The sequence below is a fragment of the Balaenoptera ricei genome, chromosome 12, assembly GCF_028023285.1.
Source record: "Balaenoptera ricei isolate mBalRic1 chromosome 12, mBalRic1.hap2, whole genome shotgun sequence".
NCBI lineage: Eukaryota > Metazoa > Chordata > Mammalia > Artiodactyla > Balaenopteridae > Balaenoptera > Balaenoptera ricei.
The window spans coordinates 19,035,130-19,055,833 of NC_082650.1; the positions used below are offsets into that span (position 1 = coordinate 19,035,130).

Consider the following 20,704-nt stretch of genomic DNA (forward strand, 5'->3'; position numbering starts at 1 on the left):
CTGAAATGAGACATTCCTGGATGGACTTAAACATTGTCAAATTTAGAAGAAAACGTTAGTAAACTTGAAAATAAGCAATAGAGATGATCTAAATGGAAGCAAAGAATAAAGAAAAAAAAACTGAACAGAGGCTAAGTGACCCATGGTACAATATTGTAGTGCATGGAATAGTGACCCCACCCCCCAAAGAGATATGTCCACCTAGAACCTCAGTATGTAACCTCATTTGACAAAAGGGTGTTTGCAGCTATAATTAAGGTAAGGATTCCACCATGAGATCAACCTGGATTAAAGAGGACCCTAAATCCTATGATGAGCATCCTTAAAAGAGAAAAGAAGAAGACACAGACACACAGAATGAAAGTCATGTGAAGAAAGGGGCAGACATTGGCAGAGATATGCTCTCACAAGCCAAGAAATGCCAGGAGCCAACAACGGTTAGAAGAGGCAAGGAAGGATTCTCTCGTAGAGGCTTTGATGGAGATGTGGCTCTGATAACACCTTGATTTTGGACTTCTGCCTTCCAGAACCGTGAGAGAATATATCTTTGTTGTTTCAAGCCACCCAGTGTGTGGTAAATTGCTACAGCAGCCCTAGTAAATGAATATAGCTATCAAATGATAAAATTTATGTGTATTCTTAGTCCTAAATGGAGCTCCTATAGAAATAAAATACTTAGGTATAGATTTAATAAACTATCTGTAAAATCTGTACATTGAAGGTTTAAAACATCGTTGAGAGAAATTAAAGATATACTGTGTTCATGGACCAGGAAACTCAGTTTTGTTAAGATGCCAATGTTCCCCAAGTTTAACACAATTCCAGTTAAAATCTAAAGCAATAAACTGTGTGGTCTATCCATACAATGGACTAATACTCAGCAATATAAAAAGGAATGGAGTAGCAACAACATGGAAGTATCTTAAAAACATTATGCTGAGCAAAAGATACCAGTGCCAAAAGAGGATTTACAGTTTTCCAATTTCATGAAGTTCTAGAAGAGGCGAAACTAGTTTATTGTTATGGAAATGTGAACAGTGGTTGCCTCTTTGGGGATTGGGAAATTGAATGGAAATAGATTGAGGGATTTTTTTCTGGGTAATAGAAATGTTCTATATCTTGTTAAGAGTATGAGTCACACTGGTACATTGCACTTGTCAAAACTCATCAACTTAGGTTTGTACTTCTTCCTATATGTAAATTACCCTCCAATAAAAAATTAAAAATGAATGACACAAAGTCCCTATCCTTGTGAATTCCTTCATTACTTCCTTCAGACATTTAGTTATTCATTCATAACCCGGTATCAAAAATATTGGAAACAAATATGAAAAAGGAAAATCATTTTTCTTAATATACGATAATCTACACATAAATTAGGAGAAAAACAACTAATTCCAATAGAAAATGAGCAAAACACTCAAAACATTTTTCAAAGAAGGAAATATTAAAGGAGGATATATAAGATATATAAAAATATGCTTAAACCTCATTAATGATAAGTGAAATATAAATAAATCTTTTTAGCATTAAAATTGAAATGAAGAAATATGAAAAACCAAGAAATGTGATAATTTACTGTCATTCAGGGGAGTATGGACAAAAGAAGGTAAATTTACACAAACTCAATGGAGGGCAATTTGACAAAATATACCTAAATCACTACTGCATGTACCCAATGACCCAATAGTTCTACTTCTAAGCATTTATCTAATATATGCATATACATGTTCAGAAGATTATATACTCAGATTTGTTTAAAAAAATTCAGCACTGTTTATATAAACTAATGATTATAATGATCACAAATCACTATCAGTAGGAGACTTGTTACATTAATTATATCATCAATAAATTTGAGCCTTATACAACTAAATGAAATAAAATATTTTACTATTATTAATCCATAGTACTTCCTCAAGCCCTCAATTGCTTAGATTGCAAATTTTGTGGGAAATTACAAATTTTATATTAACCCTACAGCATGAGTACTGGTATATGATATTATGCCTGAAAATTATATAAGATATGTAAAATTCTAAAAGCCACACTTACACTGGGAGCTCAAGGCTTTCTCATTCCCCAAGAGGTTAATTGCTGGAATTATAACTTGGCCCTTCCCGGTGGAGCTCGCGATAAGTTCTTCATTTTCTAGGATCTGTAGCTTGATGAATGCATCCGGTTTGGACGTGCGTACCTGTATTGTAACAGGATGTGGTAATGCAACTTTAACTGAATACCTATAAAGAAAAACATTCACCTTTATAAACAAGTATGCTGGTCTTTCCTTCAAATAGCTAAAAGAAACTGTCTCATTTGCTGATATGATACTCTACAAGTAAAACCACTTTATAAAGTCAGTTAAAATCCTGGAAATATTAGTGCTATTATAGACTTTGGCAAAAGATCCCAGTATGCTGTGGTAAAATGAAGTTAAATATAGGATGTTTATTATCATCATATCCCAAACAGGAAATGTAACTTTTTATTTAGATATAATAAGCACTCACTTGTAAAACTTGATAGATTGCAAACTACTGCCACATCAAACCTTTCCATTACGCCCTCCTCTGCAGTGGGACAAAGAGCACAGCCGGCAGTAGCTTTCAAAACCTCACTGTTAACAGTGTTTGTTAAATACTGTTAACAGTGTTTTCTTTCACAAAAATACAGAGAAGTCAGAAGTAGTACCTGTCGCTTGTGCTCTCACCCTTTCACTAAGCTGGTTGGGAACCTCTTGCAAAAAAGACGAAATGTGCAGTCTAATTCCTTCCCAACTCCTCCCTTAATGCAGTCTAAGAGGTTTCTTGTTTTGTTGAGGTTCTTTCCTACTTTAGGTGAATCTTTGCAAATGTTCAGGACCCTATAAACTTTCAGTTTCTCTAGAAATTTGCTTTTCTATCTTCTCTTTTCTGTATCTTAAATTTCCCCACTTTATTTCTCCTTGATATTGGCTTTTGTACCTGTGCAGTTCTCACCCACTGAAAAACAGATCAAAACAAAACAAAAAACAAACCAAAAAAAAAAAAAATCTTCAATCAGCCCTGTTGTTCAGTCTCAGCTCTTTTTTATTCCCCAGCGAACAATCTCAGGAGAGTTGTCAACTTCCACTGTCCTCGGCTCATCACCCCCCACTCGCTCACAACACTCCACTCTGCCCCCAACCAAGGTGCTAAACTTGCTCTTGCCATGGTGTCAAGCACCTTGTCACCACCCTATAGAAACCTCAGTTCTCATCATCCTGAACTGTTAGGAGAATCTGACAAAGTCGAATCAACCCTCATTTTCTCTTTCTTCAAAAACTTTTCCCCATGAGCATAATAACTTTTGTACCTCCTATTTCAGGGGTGCTATTTTTAGACTTCTCTCACATTGACATTCCCATACATATCAGAGAATCTTAATATTCTGTCCTGGATCTGACTCTCTTTGTACAAACTTTCCTGGGCACTTCCATGTGCAGAAACAGAATAATGAGTTCCAAATCTATGTCTCCAACCCGACTCCCCTATGCAGTATCCCTTGGACATTTCACTGGTCTACCATGTTTAACACCTAAAAATGATTTAGGACTTCCTTGGTGGTGCAGTGGTTAAGAATCCGCCTGCCAATGCAGGGGACACAGGTTCGATCCCTGGTCCAGGAAGATCCCACATGCTGCAGAGCAACTAAGCCCGTGCACCACAACTACTGAGCCTGCGCTCTAGAGCCCGCGAGCCACAACTACTGAGCCTGCGCTCTAGAGCCCGCGAGCCACAACTACTGAGCCTGCGCTCTAGAGCCCGCGAGCCACAACTACTATAGCCTGCACACTCTAGGTAATCAAGTTAAAATGAGGTCCTTATGAAAAGGGGAAATTTGGAGACAGAGAGACACAGGGAGAATGGTGTGTGAAGAGGAACACAAAGACCAGGGTGATAAATCTACAAGTCAAAGAATGCCAATGACCAGAACCCCCTAGAAGCTAGCAGAAAGCATGGAGTATTTTCTCTCTTTCAGCCCTCAGTAGGAATCAATCCAGCTGGCACTTTGATCTCAGACTTCTAGCAGTCAGGATTTCTGTTGTTTAAGCCACCTACTTTGCCAGTTTGTGGGCCTTTGTTATGGCAGCCGTAGCAAACAAATACACTGACTTATTTCAGTTGCCATGATCACACACCTGGGTTATTCTGCAACTGCTACCTGGCTGGTTTCCCTGTCTCCAGTTATGTTTCCCTTCATCCATTCAACACACTGCAGTCTTCCGAGTGAGCTTTTTTTCCTTTTTTTTTTCATGTTTTGTACCTTTTATGATTACATATAATTTCATAACAATAAGGTTCTAACATTTTTTCTGTTCTTAGAAATTATATTTAGAGTACTTTTTCAATTCATACATTGCAGACATAATGTTTTAACACAAATCTATTAATGCCATTTTTCTTAAACTCCTTCAAAGCATCTCATTGCCTCTATGGTAAAATCTGAATCTCTTCTTGCCTTGAGGCCCTTCAGGAAAGGGCCCTGCCAGCCTCTGGATCTTACTGCTTGCTATAGCACCCTAGAACCCCATTTTGCAAACAAAACAAAGGTCATCCTGAAAAGGTCATAGTCTCTCTAATTTCTGAATTTTTACATGTGCTAGTCAAGCAGTTCTCTCCTCACCTTCCTCTCAACTCATCCTGACAGATTTAGGACCAGCTGCTATGACTAATTTAGGTATTGGGTTCAATATCACTGAGTCTAATAGTGGCCCTGCTGTGTGATACAATGATTTTCTATCATAGTAGTTAAAATACTTTATCACAATTGTTATTTTTAGTTACTGCCACATTTCCTTCCTTCTCTCCATTTTTTTTTTTTGCTTTCTTCTAATAGGCAGTATGCAAATATATTACAAGAAGCAGATAGATTAAAAAGAGAATTCTTCAACCCTTTTATTGCCCTCAGTTTATGTGCTTTTGTTTAGTATTTTCTCTAAAATTTTACCTGTATATAAAATATATAAACAAATATAAACATAAGAAAATATACTTGGGATATACTGTATATATTGTTCTGTAATTTTGTTGTTGATTTATCTTTCTTTGCAAAAAATGTGAGCATGTTTGTTAAAGGGAAAAAGATTTTAAGGAACAAATAAATATGAATTATAGAGAAAAATCAGCCAGAATACAATGAATTATTATTTGTCCCTATACTGTCAAAAAGACTTGGGTTTTACTTTTGAAAACCAATTTACCAATATGTATGGTATCTTTAAAACATTTAATCTCTTTAAAACAATAAATCTTTAGACAATAATCAGAAAATTTTAAAAATATTTACAATAAAATTTGCCCATCATATCTCTATTAATACTATAGAAAAAGTAGAAAAGGAAATTTGTAACAACAGGGAATAACCAATAACCAAAAAACTTGTATATTCATATGAATAATTATTAGATAATCATGAAAAAGAGTTCACAAAATGTCTTAATGGCATTGGGAAATGTTAACACTATAATGTTAAGTAAAAAGGTCAGATTATAAAACTTTAATTATGTTATGATTTTAATAATGTTAAACTGTGACTAGAAAAAACATTCTAAGAAAATACAATAGAATACGAACAATGATTGTTTCTAGGTTGATTGATTATGGGTGATTTTTATTTCCTTAATAATATATTTACATATTTGCCAAACTTTCTGCATTGAAAAAATATATGAAAAAGAGAAGACAAGTATTCTAACAACTCATTTAATAACAACATTTAATGAACATTTAACAATATTTAATGAAGGCCAACTACGTATCAGGCATATATCAATACATCCTATATTGATAAGACATGGTTCCTGCCTCCAGTAAGTGTTAATTCTCATGGAGGTGGATGTGAAATTAACCATATAAAATTTGATATGTCACATTCTCAGAAAGAACAAAAGACTATAGAAACACGACCAGGACTAACTAGTTATATTTGGAGGTTTGGGTATAAAAGATTTGACTGTTGAAAATGATCCTTAAAAGTGATAAATTTTGCTAGGTGGAGAAATGGGGACAGGATATAACAAGACAAGAGGAAAGGCATGGGCAAGATAAAATCACATTACAAATATGTCAGGAGTTGGTCCATAGCTCCATCAAGAGAGTGCACCATGTGTTGGGAGGCTGGGCAAGAGTGTTTGTGGTTTGGATTTTATTTTACAGCCAGTGGAAAGTTGTCCAAAATTTTAAAGAAGGGAAATCACATATTTAAATATGTGTGTTAGAAAGGTAACTACTCTGGTAGTAAAGGATGGATATGTAAATGAATAAGGTAAGAGAGACAGAGAAATAGTTAAAAATGAAGAGTGAATATAATGGAGACATGGACACAGCATTTCTATAGACAAAATATAATGAGGCCCTGAAGTAGTGGAGGACATTGAGAATAAAGAGGAGGGCATAGAGATGAGAGGTATAGGGGAATGAGAATGAAAAGGGCTGATTAATGAAAGAGAGTGGAGTCCATGATGAGGCCATTCATGGAGAATATATAAATAAGTATGAAAAGAAGGATGAGTTGGCAGATAAGGAGAAACCTACACAAGAGAAGAGTTAGAGATGGAACAGAACGAGGAGAGAGTAAAAAAGAGGGAAGAGTGTTATGAAGGATGTTCAATGAAAGTCAAATACGATGAGGACTAAGAAACCATTATGTGCAACATAGGCTTGATCTTATATAGCATTTATATAATCACATTACTCTCTATGTTGTTTCCAAAAGAGTATAAAAGTGAAGTTCAAAATTCACCCAGAATTTTACAGAAAATTTATTGTTTTTGATAATATTAATATTTAAATTTAAAGTCAATTATTTAATTCAAAAATTATTAACATTTTTAAAGGAATGCATTTCCTTTCTGTCACATACCTGAATACAATTTTCTTATCATTGGGTATGTAGTAATCTCTGATTTCCTTTATGGCAAAGGTATTACATGGAAGATCTCGAGACAGGCATGGGAGTGGATGATAAGAACCAATGAGGCGCATTTTCCATCGTGAGGATGTTACATACACATCACCAGTATATGCTTCTGCCACGAATGTATATCCTTTCTACAGGAAAAAAGAATTACACAGAAGTAAGTGACATTGTCACTAGTCTCTCAAAGGTACAATAGATGATTTCACAGTATTAAAAATATTTATTATCTTAATACACATAAAGATCCTAAAATCGATTGATAATCAACAAATCACTAGCATGTTTTGAAATCCCTCTTAAAAATTGCTATCTTACATGTTTTTGGAGAAAATGGAAAACTCTAACACTTTTGTTTGTATGGTTCCCTAGCTATAAAAAAAAAGTGCTTAACTGTGGTAGATGATTACTACATTTCCTGCTAATTCTCCTAATGCTTCCTAAGGCAGATTTTTATCATTATATCATCCTGGATTAGCCCAATAGCTTCCTACTTGATTTCCCTGTCTTCTCAGTATCATCTTTCTAAATATGAGATGAAAAAGGCAGAAGAGTTTATGGAAATGTAGTGCCCTTGGGATGACCATTGGCAGGTAAAGCTATCAAATTAGCAGCAGATCTGGTTCCATGGAACCCAGATGTGAGCCTGGAGATGAGCTCTTTAGGTTGGAGAAAAGAAGCAGTTAAGGAACCTGGGAAAGTGCTAACAGACAAAAGTTCAAAGTAATTCTGAGTTTATAATTCCATACATTTCTAACAAGACATAAGAATATAGATTTGTATTCCAGTTGCTCTCTGATGCAGAGGAAGCTCTCCGATGTGTCTAGATTTTCAGAAACAAAAATTAGAAATACACAAGACAGAATGAATTCATAACATTGCAAAAAACACCTAGGAATGTTAACCAAAATTCCAAAACCTGTAATAAGATCAGAATTGCAACACCCATAAGGACCTTTGACATTACGTTTGGGGCAAGAAGAAAAGGAAGATAAATCATGTACGCTAAAGTGTTTTTATCAGCAAAGTACAGATTTATTGCTGTTTTTGTTATTATTTGAGCTTGTGGTACTAATCTATTAAAGAAGCAAAACAAAATTACATGACTCTGATTGTGTGTTTGTCTAGACTCAGAACAATTTTGAGAGGAATAAAAGTTTATAAAATGGTAGGATAGATATTGGTAAGTGAAAGTCTAAAGCTAAACCAGTGATAGGATTTTAAGAGAGGACCTGGTGACTCTAAAACGACCTCAAGACTCTGTTAATAGAAGAGTAACATAAGAGTACTGAGTACTGAGAAACCTCATAGATAAGTATTTCAAATCACAGGTTATGGTCTTTGAAAAATTATGAAAAAAATATATGTCAAACAATTCTAAAGGATTAACTGTGTAACCAGTTTTTTTTTTTTTTTTAACCTTAGACACTAGTTCTGTGGACATACGTTAGAAAAAGTTGACCTAAAATAGGCTACATATGTGTCAAATGCCTGGCAAGTGCCAAAATGTGAATGCAATCATGGGCTACAAAACAATGGAGTAACGATCCTCCTTCAGATGGGTTGGAATTCCCTTTAGAGGCTGCATTTAGTTCTGGGAACTACATTTTAGAGGAGACTTAGATAATTTGGAGAAATGTTCAAAGATCAAGAATTGTGACGAAAGGAAAACCATACCACAAAAAGGATGACTGAAGCTATTCTTGTATTCATACAGTTCTATATTCTCCTCCTCATTCTATTTTATTCTAAAAAGACCTACAGTGAGAGGTTAGAAGACAGGAGGTATTTGACAGAGGGAATGGCTATGCTTGTTGCAATCTTAAATTTACAGTTTAGAAATAATAGTTAAATGGAGATGATAGAGTGTTCTTCTGCATATTGACTCAAAATGCATCATTTAAAGCTATCCCCCAAATTCAAGTTTAGTCTAGAAAGGGAGGTCTTCACTGGGGTTACTAAACAAAAACCAAACCAAACCCAAAGTATGCTAGATATAAACAAGAATCAGATTCTTATGTGGTTCAACTAAATATCCTTAAAGATCCCTACAAAAATTAAGTATCAATGGCTAATATGATTAATATTAGCATACTTATCTAGAGAAGTAAAGAGCTCATCTCTAGAATTTAATGATATCTATGATCTTGATAACGTCTCCCTTTGAATGAAATCATCTTTTTCATGTGGATCTTTGGGACTTTTGATTTCCAATCACAAATGAAATAAATTTTTATATTCAAAAGGAAATCTAGGCCAAACTTGACAAACAGACATTAAAAAAATAACCCATCAATTGTTACTGGTGTGAAGACAAGTTTGTTAACAAAGAACTAGTTATCTCTTATAGTGTTTGGTTTAACCCAAGATATTCTGCTGGAGAGAGGCAAGGTTTATCAATAAATTTCCCAAGCTATAATTTTTAATAAATTGCTATTTACTAGGACATAAGGGAGAATAAATATAATGCAAAAGGGAGTTGTATGGAGGGTCAAATTATATTAGCGTCAAATAAATTCAGTTTTTAAGTACCTGTTTGATGTACAGAAATTGTCTTTTATTGGCAAATTCTATTTTTAATTGAAATATAAATACTCTTTCAAAGCAATTAGAAAAATAATATATTGGTGCACAGACTTTGAGTTTTTAAAAATTACATTTAAGTATATAACTCCAAATATACATAACTGCACACAAAAATATTGTCTATCAGACTTTCTAATAAAATGTAAATGTGAAGTAAATGTGCAAAATTTAATACAAACTAAAAATGATTTAAGTCCAATTTACAATTTGATAATATCTTCAAATGTAGTAAAATCAGACTGCATTATTGAGAAAATTTGTATCTCATGAAAAATAGAAAAAATGATAAGCTTTTAGTAAAACATGAGTTTTTAAATTATAATGAAATAGTATAAAAACTCATTAGTAAAATATAAAGTTTTAACAATAGTTATACACAGCCACACACCTCTATATATAGATATGAATGGATTAAATGATTTCATCAAAAATTTAATTGCCCTGATTTTTAAAAAGTTTCCTAAAATCCTAAAATCTTGAAAATAGTTTAACAGTGAACAAGTAGAATTTGAAATTAAAAACAAATTACATTAGCATCCACAAAACTGAAATACTTAGATATAAATCTAACAAAATATGTACAAAATGTGTATGAAAAAATTATAAAACTCTGATGAACAAAGTCAAAGGAGAACTAAAAAAACGAAGAGATATTCTATGTTCTTGGATAGGAAGAATCAACATTGTGAATATTTCAGTTATTTCCAACTTGATCTATAGATTTAATGCAATCTCAATCAAAATCTCAGCATGCTATTTTATGGATACCAACAAACTGGTTGTAAGGTTTATATGGAGAAGACCAAGAATAACCAACACAATACTGAAAGAGAAAAACAAAGTTGGAGAACTGAAACTAATCGACTTTAAGACTCGCTATAAAGCTGCCATCATTAAGACAGTGTCATTTTGACAAAGTAACAGACATACAGATCAATTGAATAGAATAGACCCAGAAATAGACCCACATAAATATAGTGAACAGATCTTTGACAAAAGAGCAAAGGCAATACAATGGATCAAAAACAGTCTTTTCAACAAATGGTGCTGGAAAAACTGGACACCCAAAGCAAAAAAGAGAATCTAGACACAGACCCTCACCCTTCACAAAAATTAACTCGAAACGGATTACAGACCAAAATATAAAAATACAAAACTATAAAACTCTTACAGGGTAACATAAGAGAAAGCCTAGGAATCTCTTGGGTGTGGCAATGACTTTCCAGATCCAACAAAAAAGGCATGATCCATGAAACTGGATCCATGAATTTTAATGAAGCTGGACTTTATTAAAATTAAAAACTTTTGCTCTGTCAAAGAACATGTCAAGAAAATGAGAAGACAAGCCATAGACTGGGAAAAAATATTTGCAAAAGACACATATGATAAAGGACTGTTTCCAAAATGTACAAAAACTTTAAAAACTCAATAATAAGAAAACTAACAACCTGATTTAAAAATTGGCCAAATATTTTAACAGGCACCTCATCAAAGAAGAAATATAGATGGCAAATAAACATATGAAAAGATGCTCGACATCAGAGAAACTAAAACAACAATGAAATAACACTACACAGGTATTAAAATGGCCAAAATCCAGAACATGGACAATACCAGATGCTGAGGAGGGTCTGGAGCAACAGGAGCTCTCATTTATTGCTGGCAGGAATGAAAAATGTTACAGACATTTTGGAGGCCAGTTCGGTGGTTTCTTACAAAACTAAACAGTTTGGCGGTTTCTCACTACATGATCCAGAAATTATGCTTCTTGTTATTTACCCAAAAGAGTTAAAAACTTATGTCCATACAAAAACATGCACACTTTGTTCATGATTGCCAAAACTTGGAAGCAACCAAGATGTTCTACAGTAGGTGAATGGATAAATAAACTGTGGTATATCCAGCCATGAAATATTATTCAGCATTAAAAATAAGTGAGCTATTAGCCATGAAAAGACATGAAGAAAGCTTAAATGCAAGTTTTAAAGTGAAAGAAGCCAATCTGAAAAGTTTTCTTATGTACTATATGATTCCAACTTTATGACATTTTGGAAAAGACAAAACTATGGAGATAGTAAGAGGATCAGTGGTTGTCAGGGCTTGGGGTGGGTGGATAAATAAGTGGAACCCAGAGCATTATTAGGGTAGTAAAAATACTCTGCATGATATCATAATAATGGATGCATGTCATTTTACATTTGTCTAAACCCATAGAAGGTACAACACAAACAGCAAACCATAATGTAAACTGTGGACTTTGTGTGATTATGATGTGTCAATGTAAAATGAGCAACTGTAACAAATGCACCACTCTGGTAGGGGATGTTGATAATGAGGATGGCTGTGCATGTGGGGGAGAAGAGAGTATAAGGACTATCTCTGTACTTTGCTCTCAATTTTGCTGTGACTCTAAAAAATAAAGTCTTATTTTAAAAAAATTCTTAAAATAACACAAAAGAACTATCGGGTTCTTTTAAGGAGTGATATTCTATATCTTTTATTCCTATAAACCAGTATTCATCAGGTAGATATGTCTAAATTTATACAAAATAATGCATAGAACCATAAAAGTCAATCACAACCACAGCTCGAAGAGAAAAATAAAGAGGTTCAAAGCCATACAACTAAAGAATGGAACATCAGAGCTACAGGAGATCTCCTGATTTACAGTGCAGGTATACACTATCTTTTATCATGCTTCCCTCTTAGAAGAAATGACTGGAAACACAAAACTGAGGTTCAGGTAAATAGAGAGGCAACATGATTTGCGTGGACATCAGCCATCAGGGTCTGTATTCAGCAGGAGTAATGTGCCAAGAGTGTCTATTCGCGAAGGAATCTGGGCAGCCCTGGAAAAGACTGGGGCTGGTGGGGTGGTGAGTGGCTGTGTAATCACAATCTTCTGACATGTTTAGGAATAGAATAAAAAACCCACTGGGAAACTGAGAAAACCTGCTGCTTTGGTTTGGTTTAGGGATAGGACTAAATGTGCTCTTTACCTCCATTTTCATTTTAAGGGTTTGTATGATTTTATGATTTTAATTATGAGAATTTCTAACTTTTCCTTTTGTCATATTTTCTTTGGAGAAAAGATAAGGAGGGCTAAAAGGTGAATGTTCTAGCACTCACATTAATTACCTTTTGCTGTCAAATACATGGGACTTCTATGGAGAAAGACCAGGACCCTATTCCTCTGTTATGTAGATTGAAAACACATCTGTTCTACCTTCTGTTGGAACCTCTCAGGGTGCTGACTTCTCACTGCTATTCTATCATATGAGGAGAATAAATTTTACACCTACCTTATTCTTAGTATAAAGATAAGGCACCACTTTTTGGAATACCTTTGGCACTTGTTCCATTGTGTCATTATTAACAACGTGGAGGATACAGACTGGAAGTGTAGTATATACTTTGGGAACCAAAGTCATATCTTGAGGAACCAAAAATGTTTCTCTGTAATTACAAAAGCATGAACTTTCCCTTGACATGAATCATAAAGAAAGTTTGAAATTAGGTTTGATGCTAAGAAATAAAAACATAAGTTTAAAGCTGCAAATAACTTAAAAGCACGCATACCATTTTCCTTTAAAATTCTTATTGATACACTATTTTGTCATGCAAAAGCAAACCTTTTAAGAAATCCCATTTATAAGTAGTTTGTGACTCTTACCTAATAGGCTATTGCTTTGAAATTAGTAAATTTATTTCTATACGGAAAGCGTATCAATTTATTATATTATGTTTACCATACTCATAAAAAGATCTAACAATTAACACTTCATAGTCTTCATATTTTGTTTAAAGAAACATGAATAAAAATTTCTATAATATCTCATTTATGCATAGCAGATATGGAAGAAATTTTAACTAACTTCTCAAAGCAACTTAAACATTCATATTAATACTTTTACTACTATCATAAAGAAAGCTCTGTATATATGAATATTTCATGCCACTTAAGAGTGATGTTACTTGCCAATATGATAGCCTCACCTGAATACTATAAACCAAGTATTTGGTGGCTGGTCTGCGTAAGTCACAGTGTAGTCAGCAAAAGCAATCTTAGTTTCTTCATCTTGATAGCATGGATAAGATTCCATAGACTTGCACTTACTTTTAAACATTAGTCTAAAAATTTAAAAATAATTTAAGTACCAATGGCAAAAGAACTTTTAAAATAAATTCTATTTACAAAAGAGAAATAGGCAAAGAAACAGCATAAAATATTGTAGTACATTGTTGGCTAGATTGAGTCCTTCATCAAATGGGGGCTCGTGGTGCACGGCACCAAAGCAGGAGAGCCCATTCCAGATTAACCATGATGTCTATCAAGGGTGCCCAAAGTTATTTGAAGTTCTTAGTCAAGAGAGAACCTAATTCATGATCTAAGGAGTAACTGAAATTTATAGATGGGAAATCAGCACTAAAGTTCAACCTATAAGGGTGATGAAACTAGAAGCAGGCAAACTAGCAATAAAACTGGGTGGGAGCCACTGAAGGTCTGGGGTTGACTGGAGACTCAATACTAGAATGGAGTTTAAAGTGAGGAATGGATTTGGAAAAAAAGACTTAAAAAAAACCCCTAAAAACAGAGGCCACAAACAAGGGGAGAGTGCCAGAGTTTTCCTTCTACATGATTTCTGGTGCAACTGAGGTTTCTCCATGTTTGACCCCTGGAAGCCTGTGGCATATTCCAGAACACGATGGAAGTGATGAGAGAGATCCTCCGGGTCCTGTACCTCCCACTCTGCCAGGAACCGGACCCAGCCTCGGTAGCACCAGGAATCTCAGGTCTTTTATCCAATGTCTTGGGTATTAGCTGGGACAGAAGCTATAATGGCCATAGGAATGGTTCTCTGTTAGAGGTCTAGACAGAGCTAGAGGTGCTCTTGGCTTCCAGAAGGTGGATGGCTCAACTGTGCTGTCACGGGGAAGCAGAGCCATAGAGGTCCTCACAGAGGATAGGATTCACCTGCTCCATTTGATCACTGGTCTTTGGTGGTGGGAGGAAAATGACAGGTTTATATTCAGAAGGATTTTAAAAAGCTTTTCAAAATAATGACAAGAACAAAGACCAGGGCGATTATATATTCTGGTTCTTCTGGGGCAGTCCTGGTTTAGGCTCATATCCCTGGCATAATTATTAATAATGCTCCCTCGTTCCCTGTCAAAGTGTCCCAGTTTGGTTGATAAATAACCTGATCACCCTCACTAGGAAGTATGACGTGATGGTCTGTCAATGCAGAGTACCCCTGTCAATCATACGGGGGCTGGCTGAGTCTAAATGCAGGAGCTGGCTGAGCCAGTACAGGAACTAAGCAGGCCACATAGGGAGCTGAGTGCAATGGGTCCCACCACGATTCTAAGAGAAGGGTGCAATTTAAAGGCTTTCCAGACTGTCACTGTTTCCATCACACATTCTACTATTTTTCATATACCTCAGGAAATTCTAATGAGTATAGGACCATCAAAATCCTGATGTACCATGTGGAATATCTTAAATGACCCATAGAGAGATATCCCTGACATAATCAAAAGATTTTAACTTTGCATCCTAGGACAGAGAGAAAGTTATATTGGAAAACTGAGCCTTGCCCAAAGTCAACTTGGTGAAGTTGTGTCCCTACAGGTCTGAGAATGCAAGGCTAGGCTCAAGGACCTCAAAGTTACTCATGTACTACTACTACTAATAGCAATATTTATAATAGCTAATGTTGTGTAATGGCTCAATCTGTAGCATTGTGCTAAATAATTTTCCAGGATTACCTTAATTTATCTTTACAGCTTTATAAAGGAATAATACTATGAAGTAGATATTATTATCCTTATATTACAGATGAAAAAAACTTAATTTTATGTTCAGAGCGGATAAGAAACTTACCCCAGGTCACACATCAGATAATTAGTAGAAGTGGGGTTAGCATTAGGTCTTATACTAAAAGATGTGCTTTTGACCATGTAATTAATGCCTGCTAGGATGAGGAGGTAGCTTTGGATGCTCCTGACATTTAAGTTTAAAGATGGGTGAGACTTGTGAGTTTCATCCGTTCAATAGATTGGGGGGTACAACTCAAACTATTGAAAGAGCATGGCCAATATCTGCATTGGATATTCGCTGAGTTTCTTTCTGGGAAATGCTCTTGGCTATGGTAGAAGGAACACATGGAGAGGAACGCCAGCTCCCTGAAGGAGTTATGCCTGTGTTTCAAATACACCTCCATAGTGAACTGACCTGAGTCCCTAATAGGGCAACACATGATTTTAGCACTCCATTTACATGAAAATTAGGTGTAATTTCTGGGCCAGAAATCTTCCTCACAATGTTGAAGCAGTTTGGAGAAGGAGGTTCTTCGTGCTCTCTGTGTCTGTCCAAACAATTGGGGTCTTAGGCAGAAGAGTACCTGTTTTAGAAAACAGGGCTTCTGGAGCAAAAGTTTAATCAAGCTGAATTATCAGGTGATAGCAGAATCCACAGGTCAGGACTTAGGTGAGGTGAGTGAGGTACTCACTCTCAGGGTTGGGAAAATACAAATTTGGATTTTTTCCAAATTTAAAATTTTGACATTTGGCTCATGAAATTTTTTCATTAACTTTAGGTTATTTTAAATTTTTATATGTTTACATGCATAATTTTCTATTTGGCTCTTGCTTACAAATATAAGTCCAATCGTTATTTCATTTTGACCTTGTATCCAGAAACTTTAATTTTCTCATTAATTCTAATAAATTCATGTAGATTTTTTGGCATTTTCTACATATATAACCATGTTGTCTGTAAACAGTGGTTTTATTTCTTCCCTTCAAATTCTAGTGACTTTTATTTTGCTTTATTGCCTTTTTGCCCTTCACAAAATTCCAGGATTATCTTGAATAGAAGTGTTTGGTCAGGCGTCTTTGTCTCATTCTCAAACTCAAGGAAAAGCTTTCAAAATTTCACCACTAATCATGTTTGTAGTAATTGCTTAAAAATAGTAGATACCATAACATATTAAGGAAAGTCTTCTCTAATCCTAGTTTGCTAAAAAATTTAAATATTTTGAATTTGTGTTAAAATTTTTCAAATGTTTTTTTCTGAACCTATCCAGAGAACCGAGTGATTTGTTCCTTTTCCCTGTTAATGTGCCGAATTGATGAATTTCCTAATGTTAAACCACTATTACATGTCTTAGATTGGGAGAGCCACTTGGTTATAAGGTATTATTCTTTTTATATAATTCTGATTTTGATTTGCTAATATTTTATTACATTTTTTCATCTAATTTCACGAGGGCGATTGGTTTGCAATTTCACTTTTTTTACTGTCCTTGTTGAGTTTTTTAAATCAAGGTTATGAGTTGGTAAATGTCTCCTCTTTTTTTCTGTTCTCTGGAATATGTATAAGATTAATCTAATTTCTTAAATTCGCTTGTTGATCCATTAGCATTGCTAGCGAATGTATTATGCATCCTTGCCTTACCAGTGTTTCATCTAGATTATTACTTTTACCATTTCTGCAATAATGCTAGAACCTTAGAACTCTTTAAAGCTTATTACTCAACTTCTGCATTTTGCATTGTTAAGGTTAAGAATTTACTCCTACGTATGGCTCTTAGTGTGATTGTCCTTTGAAAATAGTGTGTCTTATTTCTCTGGTTACTTTGAAGGTTTTTCTTTTGGCCTTTGGTTTTCAGCAATTTGACTACGATGAGTCTGGGTATGGTTCTCTTTGTGTCCTTCCTGCATGGAGTCTGCATGCAGAGTCTCTTGAAAATATGGGTTGATGTATTTTATCAGTTTTGGAAATTTATCAGCTATTATCTTTTTACATTCTGGGACAATAATGATACAAATATTAGACTTTCTAAGCATGTTCCCCATGTCCCTTAGCTCTTTCCTTATTTTCCACTATTTTTCTATTGACCTATCTCCCGTTTCACTAATCTCTTCCTCTATTCTTCCTGATCTGCTGTTAACTAATTAAAAAGTTTTAAATTTCAGTTGTTAAAAATCTTATTTATGTAATTTCCATTTAACTGTGTTTTATTAATCTAGACTTTTAATTTATTTTCTCTTTCTTTAACCTTTATTTTCTTGGACATTTCCATAATAGTTACCTTTAGAGATTTGGTCTGCTAGCTCCTACATCACCAAATGGTCTGCTTCTTTTATTTATTTATTTATTTATATATATATATATATATATATATATGATTTTCTCTTAGTTTTTTCAGATTATCCTGCTTTGAACATGGTTTGTGGTTAAAACGCAGTTTTCCTAAGGCTCAACCTACTTCACACTTGTCCCTGTTTCTAGAATGTTGTCCTCCAGGGATTTCAACTGACAACTTTCATTGTTTACTGGAGTCCTCTCCCCTAGCAGGTCCTAAACTCTAACTTTTATCTCTTTAGCACCAAAAGACTTCAAAAAAACTCTGTTTTGCTTCTCAGAGGTTTTATGCTTAGGGTATTAGGTAAGTGCAATGAAGACAAACAAAAAGTAGGAAGTGTGGAAGTTCAGAAGCAATGGTATGTTTCTAGCTGCGGTGATTAGGAAAAACTCAACAAATATAGTAGCATTTGAACTGGAACTTATAGTAAGATCATTACACTGCTTTACCTTAAGAAAGGGACATCATTAGGTTACAGTAAGAAACAATAAGAAAGGTTACAATAAGAAACATCATTACACTGCTTTACCTTAAGAGAGAAATCGCATACTGTTCTATATTCTGTTCCAGTACAGCCCAAACTTTCCTAAGAGTATCTGCAACACTGGTATTTTCCTTTGTGCCTAAAAATAACAATAAAAAATAGCAATATCAAGGCTGTAAGGTGCCTGAAAAATTATTTTGTTCTAAGCCCTCCTTTTACAGGTGAGGGAGTTGAAACTCACCAGTAAGGTAATATCCAAAGTCTGAAGCTTTACTAGCAATAAACCATGTTTAAAATATAAAGCTGTGAACCTCTAGTCAAGAGCTCTGCTCACAATTTTATGCTGTTTCCCTTCATCTTTAGTTTAAAAATTATAAGATGCTCTTTGATCTAACTGAAGATACTCATCAAAGCATTTACAATGAGAGATCATTTATCACACCAAAAAAAATCCTTATGAAAGCTCTTGTGTCAGAAAAAATAATCCATCCAATTTTTCTAAAAAACAATGGCTAATAGGATCTCACTGAAGCTTAATCTAAAGCATAATCCACAAATGGCTTAAGAGGTGATTTGGCAAGAAAAATGCAAATCCATAATAAGTGCCTCAAATTTAACATGTCAGAAACTGACCTTTTTTTCTAATTATCCTAATTTGTTCACAGTACTTACTCATATCTGAAATCAGTATCTTAATATTTTACTTTCTGCTGTATGCTTGTGACCACCACAACACAAGATTCATCAGAGCAGAAACCTTATCACTTTTACTAATTTCTTTCTATAAGGCCAGAATCTAGAACAGTTCTGTACACACAAGAATTATTCAATAAATATGTCTGAGTGAAAGAATGCAAATGCTATTAAAATATTATTAAGCTGCTCATTTTTCTCTTTATAAAGAGAAAAAAGTCATTGTATGAATATAATTTTTACAGCATATATGGACAACATGTGTATTTTACCACATATTTAATTTGATGAATTTATAATTACTTTTTTTTCTGATAGAAAAAAATATAAAAATCAAGTGACAGCAATATTTTTCTACCACAAAACTATGCAGTATAGTTTGTTTCTTTTTACACTTGTGTATCTATAGTTTTTACTGCTTAGATGAACATTTTGATATTTCTCATTAAATGTTTCAGAGATATTTTTACAACAAATTGTTTCAAAATACTCAAAGAATTCTACTGGAGGCAAGGCTTTTTCTCTAAAAGCATTAACAAAAATTGCAGAATGAAAATAATTGAATACTTTTTTTTTGCCTCTGCAGTGTATTATTTTGAGCTGTTAAAATGGACCTCACGAAATAGTTTACTTCATATGCATAAATATATTTGATTTAATAAATATAATAATATACTTTAAAAGCATTTTATGCCTTCTAAATGTATGTCACCACAGGCATATATGGAAGCTTCTTCATTAAATTCATTCATTCATTCACTCATTCATTCATTCGCTTCTTTGAAAAATGGTCTAGAAATGTAAAAACTGTCTATGACTTAGCTGAAACTGACTGCTAAAGCATTCTGCTAGGCACAGGGGATGGATGGAGAAAAAGGCCAGTTTCCTGTTTTATAAAGAACGCACGATAGATTGGGAAAATACAGCTGATCATTTATTCATTCATTCATTCAGCCAGTATTTGTTGTGTGCTCAGTCTGTGCCAGGCACTGCACTATATTCCAGGAACAAAAAGCATGAGTGTACTGACATGCATCCTGAGCTCAAGGAAATTCAATATTGATAGAATTAAAAAGAATTAGCTGAGCCATAAAGTAGAATGACTCTAAAATGCTTTTTGTTAGCACGTAAACAAATATTCATCCTTATTTATGCAAGTTCATTTTATAAATGATTGAAAGAGTATACCTGGTGTTCTAGCTTTCATAAGTAATCTGACGTACGTCCCTCTCCACATGGCTTGAATTTCAATTGCTGCTGCTACTTCCTCAGGAGAATACTCTTTATCGCTTGTTGGCACATTATATTTAACATCTACCCATTCCGCTGGAAAGAGAAAAACAAACTTTGGACTGAAAGTTATATCTAATCTCTACCCCAATTTTCACTGCCTTTAACTGTTAAAGCCCTCTAATGTATAAAGTGCCACAACGATAGATTTGTTGTTATATTTAACATTGCCTTCTGCAGGTGGTTCTTTTTTAGAATATAAACATTCTGGAGAAGGGAAACACTAAATATTGACACTTTCGTGAACTAGTATTGATTCCTATGTGAAAGTAGCATGGAGGTTCTCTTAAAATTGAAAGAAAATGTTAAAATGGTGGGAATAGAACATCGGAAGAGGAGGAAATGAGGGTTACTTAGATCAGAGAATCTTCCCAGAATTACTCCAGTGCTACTGTATAGATAGTGATTGTCATGCACTTTAAGGTCAAGAACAAATAAAACTGGGAAATTCTGGGCTGCCCTCGGTGTATGTGGGACAGGGGACACACATCAGATCTTTGGAACCTTTTGAGCTTCTCAGGGCATAGCCTGAACTCTACAATTGTTAATATAGACCCATTCTACC

General features: G+C 34.4%; 1 protein-coding gene across 1 annotated transcript in view; it reads right to left on the reverse strand.

Moving 5' to 3' along the window:
• Nucleotides 1–20,704, reverse strand: part of ADGB (androglobin) — a 159,239-nt gene that overhangs the window by 28,179 nt on the left and 110,356 nt on the right. Inside the window, exons 23-28 of the mRNA XM_059941038.1 lie at nucleotides 20,038–20,175; nucleotides 18,202–18,295; nucleotides 13,519–13,653; nucleotides 12,825–12,978; nucleotides 6,883–7,070; nucleotides 2,056–2,240 (exon numbers count right to left, since the gene is read on the reverse strand). Of these exons, the coding sequence (XP_059797021.1) occupies nucleotides 2,056–2,240; nucleotides 6,883–7,070; nucleotides 12,825–12,978; nucleotides 13,519–13,653; nucleotides 18,202–18,295; nucleotides 20,038–20,175 (894 nt within the window). The remainder of the gene's footprint in view (nucleotides 1–2,055; nucleotides 2,241–6,882; nucleotides 7,071–12,824; nucleotides 12,979–13,518; nucleotides 13,654–18,201; nucleotides 18,296–20,037; nucleotides 20,176–20,704) is intronic.